At 43.0% G+C, this 11903-nt stretch overlaps 1 protein-coding gene across 4 annotated transcripts in view; it reads right to left on the bottom strand.

The window, feature by feature from the left end:
- Positions 1-10766, bottom strand: part of LOC147894234 (uncharacterized) — a 34874-nt gene extending 24108 nt beyond the window's left edge. For 3 of the 4 annotated variants that reach the window (XM_087384531.1, XM_087384528.1, XM_087384530.1), the window contains exons 1-5: positions 10718-10766; positions 7327-7490; positions 3663-3780; positions 3327-3422; positions 3025-3137 (exon numbers count right to left, since the gene is read on the bottom strand). In XM_087384531.1, the coding sequence (XP_087240657.1) occupies positions 3025-3137; positions 3327-3422; positions 3663-3780; positions 7327-7455 (456 nt within the window). In that variant the 5' untranslated portion in view covers positions 7456-7490; positions 10718-10766. Of the gene's footprint in view, positions 1-3024; positions 3138-3326; positions 3423-3662; positions 3781-7326; positions 7491-10223; positions 10245-10717 lie in introns of those variants that run through there. The other variant, XM_087384529.1, reaches the window with a different exon arrangement.
- Between the last annotated feature and the right edge of the window lie 1137 nt (positions 10767-11903).

Genomic DNA, 11903 nt, shown 5'->3' on the forward strand with positions numbered 1-11903 from the left:
TCCACACACCCACACATACTTGAGCATCCATTTATACAAAGTCTTCGTATTGAGTTTCTATCGGCACACATATATATATATGTGTGTGTGTGTGTGTGTGTGTGTGCGCGCACACACACACACACACGCGCACACACGCACGCACATATGTGTGTGTGTGTGTGTGTGTGTGTGTGTGTGTGTGTGTGTGTGTGTGTGTGTATACATATATATCTATATGTACATACATATAGATATATATGTATACATACATACATATATATATAGTATGTATGTATGTATGTATGTATGTATGTATGTACATACATACATACATACATATATACATATATATGTATGTATATATATATGTATATATATATATATATATATATAGAGAGAGAGAGAGAGAGTTTATTAAAAAGTCTTCGAAAGACCGAAGGACTATGGGACTCAAAGAACCTGATACAACTAATTAAAAGACTTACAAAGACCAAAGGATCTACGAGACTGCAAGAACCTGATACAACGAGTTGAAGGGGTGGACTAAGCAGGCATCAACACCTATGACAAAAGCCATAATCATAACAATATTGGTACATAAAAGAGACCCTGAACTCATGGACAAGATGGGGCATGGTGACACTATGATGGTCGTATGGAAACTAGCGGAGACATCAAGCCTAACAGGGAGTCAACGATGTATGAGGCTACGATGGCATTAAACCCATATATGATAAAAGACTGACGTCTGTCAATATGTGTGGTCCATTGTGGTCTCTTAGCTATGGCCTTGCGACGAAAAAGTGTCACTGTCACCCCCATTGGCCGTGCCCCTGATCTGGTAAGCATGGAGGAAAGGTCCCCTAATCTGATTCGTGCCTCAACCCACTGGTGAGTCTGCCGCGTCTCTAGCTCTAGTCCCTGGATCCACCATCTCCTTGAGCCTTGCTAGTCAGTGCTATGTGTCTAGAAAAACTCAGTGATCATGCTCTCAGTGGAGTCTAGATGTATGTACACCTTGATCTCTCTCACCTATGTGTCCTAAGAGAGAGAGAGAGAGAGAGGGGGTTTATTTAAAGCCTTTGAAAGCCTCAAGGGTCTATGAGACTAAAAGAACCTGATACAATGAGTTGAATGGATGGAGCCTCCAAGCGGGCATCCACACCCTACAACACTAATACAAAAAATGACAGGGCTGAGTCTCGCATGAGTCTCGTAGAACATACGCGGTGCATCTAAGTGTCGTCATATGAATGGGAGTAGTCCATGTGTGAGGAAACATGGTGCAAATCGCTAAATAGTACTATTCCATATGCAAATTGGCTTTAGAACATAGTCCACAAACTGGCTAACCTCTATGTCGAGCACTGATGCATAGAGCTTAGACATGACATGTCCAATCATAATGGTCCTATAGTTTTCCAGGCTCATGGGATCCCCTATCTTGTGAATCTTAGACATGACATGTCCAATCATAATGGTTATATAGTTTTCTGGGCTCATGGGGTCCCCTGTCTTGTGAATGGGATTGATGGTGTTAAGGTCCACGTGTGAGGAAACCAGTTCCACCCACTTCCTTAAAAATCTTTGCTAAGACCGGGCCCATAATTATATTCCATATGCAACAACTTCAGTCCTAGCCCCTCATGATCTTTAGCCTGGTCGTTATGAATCTTCAAAGCTGCGTGTTTGATACTGCTGCTGCTGTGAAAAGGCTCAAGAAGTAGGATAGGGTAGGCTTGAGAGGTCAGCTGATGGCTGGTGAGGAATGTCATACAACGTGCCATAGTATGGTGTCCGTGGGAGGAGATGGGACTCACCACTCGAGGAACTTCCGCCAAAAGTCCTTAGATTCAAGATGTTTATTAACTCCTCGATTTGGCAAACCAAAGCCTGCTTTGTGTGGCGGACCAACGACAGTACTTGCAGATCTCTCTGCCTAACTCAGAAGGATCCTTAGCCTCGAATCTGAGTTGACGGCGTAGAGGAACCTTGGTTATAAGCTGTGGTGCAGATCTGCTGCATTGCATTTCTGCACTATCTCCTGGATTACTTCCTATTTTTCATAGTTTTCCATGTCAAAGACTTTCCTCTCCAAAGAGGCAAGTAAGCTTTGAGTTCTTACAGCTAGGAGCTTGCTCCATTGTCTATGGTAAGTTAAAGCATAGGGTGTGGGTGTCACGGCTAAGGTTATGGCAAAATAGCAGAGTTGATTTGCTGGAGTCGAAGTGGTGGGAGCAGCGGCTGGTACTTTTTTATCTTCGTGGACTGAGCTGTAGTGCACCCCCCCCCCCCTTTAACCCCTGAGCTGGGCAGGGAGGTCAGCCCTAACTCGAGGTGAGAAAAGAAGAACGGAAAGACCGGAACCGAAAGGCTGGGAACCTGCGACCGCCGCTAGTGAGTGACGAGATGAGGCAGTGGTGACGATGAGCTGGCGCTTAACTCGAACTGGAGATGTACTGGCGAGCAGACACTGAACTGGCGCTTGGACTAGAGGGGAGACTGCTGGCTGCTCCTACATAGAGCCTATGACAGGCTAGTAAAGGGGAAAGTCACTCTGTTGCAACTGCTAGTACAAGAAAGGCCAAATGTCCAAACAGAGAACAAAAGGATTAAGGGACCACAGGACTCTGCAGACCCAACGAGCTTTTGGGAAAGTGGGGGAGCGGGCCTTGTTTCAAGAAGGTTCAAAGGGGTTGTTCAACAAGAAGATAAGCAAGCAAGTAGGCCCAACAACATGACAGCAGCATAGTCTACTTTATTTAAGGATACAGATACGTCTACATGGTCACACTATCTATCATCTGCATAATGAGTTTGGCAAAAGATGCCACTCCTATTCTCTTTAGACAGCATTTTGAAAATGTGCACATAGAGCAAATGATAGCAAAGAATAATTGTCATTCTGAATTCCTGCCTTCATATAATCAAACTTCAGCAGCCAAAGACAAGATCCGTTGCAAGGGCTTTGATGCTAGAAACTAGAATCCGATAACTTGCCCACTTTGTCCACCAACATTAGAACTAGAACGGAGGACTCACCCTGTTGATTTCTGGGAGGGCACCATCTCCATGATCAGGAACATTGAATGTTCCAAGCAAAACACTATGAGATACCTGTCCGGGTCTGTTGCGCGTTGTGAAAGGATGTGAATCTACAAAAAGAAAAACAAAATCATTGATCAATGAAGGCTTGAAGTTCGTAATCCCATCTCCCCTCCAAATAATATAACCTTGAAAAGATTTATTGATCCATCATCCATATGGTTGAAGCTTCGCCCCAAAAGAGATTTGCAAAGCAAGCATCCAGACTCTAGATTGATGCAATCCTACAAAATTATTACCTTGATCCTCACTCCCAACTCCATTGGACACAGGTGGAGGAGTAGGTTGTGGAGCTGATCTTGTGACTAAATGGAGTGTGTGTCCATCTTCCACCTCTGTTTTTATACTTAAGGAAAGATTGCATCATAAAGCGCACACAAGGAAAATACAAGACTAGAGTGCAGATGCAAAGACAATAACATCATGCAGATGTAGACGTATGCAATTAACCATATCAGTTTCACATGGGGGAAAATTTTGGAAACCACTGCAGCATATCACCTTAAACACTTTGAACCTAAAATTTGGCCAATATATTTGTCAACTGCTCACAAAGGACTTGCAATTCAGGATACCATAAGCTGATAAGATGTGTTCATCCTTGAGCACCTTCCCTCTGCAAATGAGTCGTTGATTACCGGCAGGTACGCCCGTTAATGATGCTATTTGCTCCTTCAAGTCAGGGACAGGTACCTACACGCATGTTTCTACCATTAATTAAAAAATTCGGCCCATCTATTGGAAAGCCCTATGTCAAAACTCAAGTTTGCACTTTTACCATTTTTCATAAACTAATGTTCATGCCCATAGCTGAAACTGCCAAAAGCACTCCAGGTATATTTTTAAAATGGACACATATGCACACATCCACATGCCCTGACCCACAACCACAACCCCAACGACACCCACGCCCACACCCACAGACACACAATGACAGCATAATATCAGCCAAACACCTTCTAGATGTCTATGCAGCCAAAACAGAAGTCATGGTTTTAAGAAAATCTATAAAAAGGACGGACTAGACACCTCCTTGGAAACTAATGTACGTCATAAGAGAAAGACTAGGGATGTGACTGCTAGCAAAGCCCAATGACAGAGGCAAGGTTGAGCTCCTAGTGAATACCGAAAGGTGGATGTGACAAGTTGTTCCATCAGAATAGGAAATCATGTTTGCATCGATTGGAGGGATGAAGGTGGTTAGATGTCACTTGATAGTGTCATGCCAGGACACTGATCACTGATGACATAGAGTTCACAATGACCGTTGAAGTTTCTCAAAAGAGGAAGTTGTATACATGACCCTCGATATCTGAAAGTGCACAGGTCATTGGACTATGAAGTCAAATTCTGAGTCCCTGTCTCTACGATAAATAACCAGCGACTCTGTTAAAAGCCAGTATAATCGTGTTAAACTAAAGGAGCTGACCTCAAGCTAGGCCCATGTGGGGTAGCTGGATCCAGAACTAGACATGTCTTTAACATAGAAATGTTGGGAGCCTCCGCGTATAAGTAGACTACAAAGATGATGAAATCATAGGATCTACAGCAGATGTGGTGGTAAATAGCACTGTCACTAGGTACAGGAGTGAGAGGTACAGGTTTCATGATCCAGTACATCTCCAATCACCTGCACAGGGGACAACTCCAAGTGCCTATGAAAGCGATATGTAAGGTATTCTTTGTTCCTGAGCTTTGTAAGAATCTCATATACGCATGCTATTACCAGGAACGGTACGAAAGTTGAATCTGAGAACGACTGTGCGCACATCCTTGACAAAAACAAGCATGTAATTGCTAAGGAAGTGACTTATAACAGCCTTAAGAATGACATCTCCAACAGCTTAGGCTAACACCGCCTCCAGCTAGTAAGAGGCATGAGTGGCATGGGCATCTTAGGATGGACATACATCCAACACACAGAAGAATGGACTGGTAGACGGTTTACATCTATAGTTGAGTCTTCCACAATGCAAGTAAGCATTCCAACTTCGAAAAGAGTTCCAACTCAAGTCAGATGTTGTATTCCAGTAGCCCACTCAGATTTTTGTGGTAACGTGTACACACTGTCACTTGGAGAACTTGTTTTCTCTCATTAATGATTTAAGTTGAAAATTTTGAGTCTATTTCTTGAAGAAAAAGTTGGACAAGGCTGGAAATGGTGGCAAAATAGAACTAGGAACAAATTAAAGGCTTTTGAGACCAACACAGGCATGATGTTCACCTCAATTGCTGCAGAACCCAAGGGATCATACACCAGAAAACAGAACTCAAGCAATCATACACCAGAAAACAATGGTGTTGCAGAGCGGGAAAACTGCCTATTAGATTGATAGTGATATTGATGTTGGAGAGGCTGTACATACTGCAGTGTACCTACTCCATCGTAGCATGGCAAAGGGGAGACTCCACATGAAGCACGTTTAAATACAAACTCTCCCATCAAAGCATTTAAAGTTTGGGTTCATCCAAAGCGGTTGAAGGTTTGGGTTCTGGATGATTCGTACATGTTTCAGACTAAGCCCAGAGCAAAGGACGATGCAAGAGTGGATCTACAGCGTAGAGTCAAACGGTTACCAACAATACAGCCATCCACTGAGATAAAATACTCAGCAACCTCATTTCCAAATACGTCAGATGAGAAGAGGCTGAAAGCCAAGGAAACCAGCCAGCACTGATGGATATTAGCCACAAAGATGAAGAGAAAAAGAATTTAGCCGACGAGGTGAAAGCCCCTGCAAATTCAGAATATCAACGGGCACCTTCAACAGAAAAAGACCAAATTTGCTAGAACGTGAAGCCTTTAGACCATATACATATATATATATATAGATAGATAGACATAGATATAGATATATCTATATCTATATCTATACACACACACACCTACACCTATATATACACACACACATCTATATATGTATATGTATATGTATATTGTATCTGTATCTGTATCTGTATCTATATCTGTATCTATATAGATATAGACACACACACACACCTTTGTAAGACTAGAATACATCCAACCATGTATATATATACTAGAATGTATCCAATCGTACAAATTTAGATTTTGTGTTGTTCTAAAGTCCAAAAATCTACATTTTTACCTGTTGGGGCTCGTAAGATAATTCGATGTAGTTGATATGTGTGTGTGTGTGTGTGTGTGTGTGTGTGTCTATACTTACATCAACTGAAATTTTCAGTTGATGTAATTGTAGCACCTTATTTTGAGGTTGCTACTCATATAATATAATCAATCAAAGATTTCACCCAAAAAAAAGTCTCTCTCTCTCTCCACACACACACACACACACACGCACACACACACACACATGTATATATATATATATATATATATATGTATATCTCTACACATACATATATATCTATATACATGCGTGTGCCTTTAGACCAGTCTAGTACAGCAGATTCGAATCAAGCAAGTGCAGACGTTCCCAAAAGATCGAATAAACTTCTAGCTGAAGAAGACCAAGCCAACATGGCGAATTAGGCCTTTATTGATTTTCACAAACCCAAGGCTTTCAAAGAAGAGGAGGGCAACTCGGGCTGAGACGAAACCATGAGGAGTGAAATGGGGCTCCATACTCCACAGCAGAATTGGGATCTAGTGGCTAGGCCTCCACGGCACAAAGCTAGACGGACCAAGCAGACCTTCAAATTCATGGCGTTCAAACTTTACATGGGCTCAAGGGTACGCCCATGTAAAGTTTCACTATCAAAATACATCTTCCTTAGCTGCCAATCCTATTTATCATACACAGTTTAAGCTGAGACGATAGAAAGTGGGAACTCTCCCCTTCTAGCAAGGACCAAGGCTCCAAAAATCTCAACTAAACTCTTTAATTGAAAAGAATAGCACCACCACATATATTTCGAAGCTCAAATATGACAATGACTAAGTTTAAAAGATATGACTAGAATGTGAAGGATGCTTCCGCAATGAATTCAGAACTTCTACTTCAAGAAAACTGCACATGTGCATGTAGATGTCCACGTGTCCATCGCCATACTTTATGTCCATGTGTAGAAGAATAATGTGATGATATCCATTAGACTTTCTTTGACAACTCATCCCTTCCTGAAAGTTCATCATTCTCTAAGCAAGTAGCAGCATAGCAATAATAAAAAGAGCCTAGAGCCTAACCATCCCGTTTTCAAAATACATATGGCAAACTCTAGTGACTACAATATACAAAAAAGTAAGAACACACATACATTTCTTGCAACTTGACAAGTATAAACTTGAGAGTCCAAAGTCTTTATCTTAATCTCCACAGTTGAATAGGCTGTGCCATCAACGATTTTTGCTTCGTGAGAATTTCCCCCAGAAGTCCTTGCCTCCATGTTTGCAGCTTCAGTAGAATGGGTCCCCAATAAAACTGAGAGCAAGAAGAAGCAACTTCAGTCTCCATACACTCAAATATACATCTAGATAAATCTAGGAACATGCCCGAACTCCTCCTCTAAAAACACATGGCATAGTGCAGTGTCAATCTCATGACAGTCTCACACGTTATGAATTCCATCACGCATAGCAGGGAAAAGCTACAATGACATCCCCACCAAACTTTGTTACATAAGAAGAAATATGTTTGCAAAGTCATGTAGCAATAAAGTAGCCACAAAGAACTGAAAATAAAAGAAACAATAATGCTCATCACCAAGATGATATTCTGCAAAGCCCGACATATGACATAAGAGACCAATAGATAAATCAATACACAAAGACAAGGCGAGAGAGAGAGAGAGAGAGAGAGAGAGAGAGAGAGAGATTAACAACTACAAAGGCCAAAAAGACCTAGAAGACCAAGATCTAACTACATCATGCTCACACCCACTATAGGGAAACCAGAGGTGTCTATTACAATTTACATGTCTATGCTATGGCCCAGGCTCGGTGCTAGCAGATACCCTCATTCCATTTTACTCTATGGCAATGATGTGGTGTTGATCTCTGATACAGCAAGGGCTGCAGAGACACCTATGAGACCAAGATCTAAATCCATCATGCTCATACCCCTATGGTGAATCTAGAGATGTCTAATACACATCTACACTATAGGCCAGGCTCAGTGCTAGCAGATACCTTCATTCCCATTTTATTACGGCAATGATGTGGTGTTGATCTCTGATACAGCAAGGGATGCAGAGACTCAAAACATGAACGGCAATCTTGGCAAAACCAAAGTGATAATCTTCAATATAATGAAGCCCACCAGTGAGTCTCACTCTCAAAGGTGAGTCGGTTGAGAGTGTCACATCTTATGTGCACTTAGCAGCTCATGCCCGTCTGACCAAAGTACATGCATCATTGGCAAGATTAGAAAAAATGCTAAAAGTTACCTTTGCATGCGGGAGCCTTCTTCTTGGTTGAAGAGGATGACAAGTGGGTCGGATTCAAGAGCCTGCAAGGCATCACGGTATCACACATGATCTGCAGGATATCATACTTGCTGTGTTTGTGAGGAGATCCCTACACACAAACATTTCATTCAAGATCATCGTATACCTTTGACCAGTTAGGGAATACGGTCAGACTGATGCAAGTAGGCAGAGATTGCCATGGCAAGCTCTCTTTTCATCCATGCAAATCACAGCAGAGGTGGATGAGAGATGACGAGCATTGAGATGGTTTCATTCTCGTGGCATATCCATTGATCATCTCCCAACATACTAGTATTCCCAAGACGCACTCACTATGCCTCACACGATAGAAGATCTAGCAGGCCATTAGAGATGACTTTTGGCAGCTAAACATGCAGCAGACTCGGGTTTCTCCACTGCAGCCACCTCCTCTACCAAGGACCAAATGGCATTCATCTAACTGAAGAGTACTTTGTCCGGACGCAGAGATAATTACAAATCACACTCTACGAATTGTTATGGGACAGCCCTGGATACATCATCCCGCGATCCCAGATCGAGGCAAGACATAAGATTGAGGTCACAAAATGCTGGGGTGAAGACGAAAGAGCATGTACTGATGAGATGCCCCAGACACTTTGAGTTCCCTGGTAGATACCATTATATATCTAGATGAATCCAGGAACATGCCCAAACCCATCCTGTATCTGAGACCACTACCTCGTGGAGCAAGGGCTCAAGACATGAGCCAAGTCATCGACTATCCAGGCCAACAATATGCCGCACTTTTTGTGTCCGAGGTCACAAAACACAGGAGACTCATTTGTGACGTTTCTCTTGGCATATTCTACCCATCTTGGATGTACCTACAGCTTTTTGACTAGTTGTACTTTGGGGGCTCTCAATCATGATGTATTTCTGCTCTTGGTCTCATAGGCTTTTCACCTCTAGCAATCAAGATAAGCGGCATATGCTTTGAACGCCATGATCAATTTCCAATTGATACTAGTCAAATAAACCTTAGATGATCCCACCAATCGTCAACTAGCCTAGTCAGCCAACAGCCAACACATCTGCTCCGTCTTTAACACAATCCTATCCAGAGGTCATCCTCCTTCACTGTTTGATGTGGCCTCGTTTCTAAAGAATCACATTTGATCTCAATCATTGACAGCTTTTAATGTTACATGTAATTTTCAAGTTATTGTGGATCGCGATACGTTAGACCAGGAAAATGAATCTAAAAAGGGATAAATTTAAAAAAGGAATCTCAAATCTTGCAAAACATTAAAGGACTCAATCCTCAAATCACGAAACGACCCCTCTCCTGCTGGCAACGAACTGCTGCTACCGCAGTCAGAACCACCACAATGAGGGGAACGTATCCAAGCTAGGACATCTTAAATAAATGATACGGGCGAGCATGGTATGACTGCTGGAGCATCCGCCCAGTGATCACAGATGTATAGGCGCAACTGCGTCAACCACGCCGGTAGTGCGGAGCGATCGAATGTCACTAACATCTTACTCTTCCTTCCCATTGCGCCAGGTTTATGCCGCGCCTATACTCATAAGCAGAGTAACACGTTACTTAGCCAATATTTGGTCTTCTCTTGTCAACGATTGCTCTCTCTCTCTCTCTCTCTCTCTCTCTCTCTCTCTCAGAGATGGATGATGATACAAAAGGCTAGCTTGCTTCGCAGCAGGCAAACTACGCGAACTAAGCCAAGTGTACAAGCAAGAAGGACCTTCACTTGTCAACGAGCACGATCGCTTGTAGGGCAAAAAGCAATTATGTATAGACTTTCTGCACGGTTCCTCTGTAATTAAACCGACAGGAAGTACTCTTCCAAGGACCTGCAGGCGAAAGACTTCCACAATTATTCGATAACCGTCATCTGCATCAGATAGGCATCCCCACAACATGGAGCAGCGATCGGGGGACAGGGCCAAGGTAAAGGCTGGCAAAAGGGGGCGAAAACCAGGCTGTGTTGGATAGTTTGGCAGGTTTTAATTGGAGGAATGACAGGAAACGGAGCCAAGAGGCGGAAGGGGAGAGCAATGCGGGAAATCGAGGCAGGGGGGAAGGGGAAAAACCTGATTTGAGGAGCGCAAAAGGGCAAGGGAAAACAATGCGGGAAATCTAGGCAAGGATGGGAGCGAAAAAACTGATGTGCGAGGAAGGATCGAGCAAAAACATGGCAAAGAGATGAGGAGAAAGAGGAGGAGGAGGAAGACATACCTGATTCCTGCCGCCTTGGAGAGCGAATGGCAAGGTCGAAAGAGAAAGGAAAAATGGAGCATGTATTTTGCAAATGTATACTCTCTTCTCTCATCCTGTACTTAGACGGCTCCCGTCAGTACTCCGTCATCTTTGACGTCCCTCCTCCGTCTTCCCCCTTCGTACACGAAATTCCCAGGACTCTCGCTCTCCACAAAATATGACATCTCACACTGCCTGGACTCCCACGGCCCCACAAGAGGTGCGTATCGCACAACGTCGCTTCTCGGACTTCAATCTCAACATCCGCCCGACTTGACGGACTTGGCCAGCTCCTAGCAACCATGTGCCCCTAATTCCGATAGCATCCGATCTTAATAGATTGCAATCTCCACAACACACGCGTGCCTAGGTTATCTCTAAGTATGTCCCCCCGCTGACATCTCAAACCTGAGGGGCAAGCAACCCACTTATTGTGAATCCCGTTCGCACCAGTGCATGGTTGTTTTTTTTTGCAAGTGAGAGTCCCCTTGGAAGGCTACTTGCAATGAATTGTGTGCTCCCTCTTTTTTGCCAAAAGTGACAATGCACCCCCCCCCACACACACACACACTTGGAATGAGCTGGGATTTTCGGTAGTTCCCACTCCACAATTCAAATGGCAATTTTGCGAGTCCTTCCATGGGGACCAAATTGCAAGCTTGAAATATCCATACAATTGTGGATCCCCAATGACCTACTCTAATCGCCCCTCCATCATTCAAAGGTTGGGAATTTCTCTCCATGTGCATCTTAGCATACCCACCCTAACATGCACCATCACAAAAGAAAAAAGATGTGTGTTCTAATTGTCACTTCCTTATCACTATTGATGAGGATGGGGAAATCTCATGCATGTGCATGTAAGGATAATCCACTTGGGATGAAATTCCCAAAATAAGTCATGGACCATATTTCTCACCTCCCTTATGCCTTCTAACAAATGACAACAAGTAAGATCATTGAATCAAGGCCTACAAGAATATTTATAAGACCTTCAACGTGTAGTATGGGACCTGCTCTAAACCTTTCCACTCCTTAATAAGACTCTTCGTTTGGATGGAAAGACTAATATAAATCTAATCCCACAAGAGAATGGGTACGTTCAAAGTGACCCAAGTGCATTTTGAAAAGACTAGAGAAACACGTCATCTTGCCTATTAAAAAA

The sequence above is a fragment of the Dipteris shenzhenensis genome, chromosome 14 (genome assembly GCF_047967505.1).
Source record: "Dipteris shenzhenensis isolate YYH24624 ecotype China chromosome 14, Dip_SZ_1.0, whole genome shotgun sequence".
NCBI lineage: Eukaryota > Viridiplantae > Streptophyta > Polypodiopsida > Gleicheniales > Dipteridaceae > Dipteris > Dipteris shenzhenensis.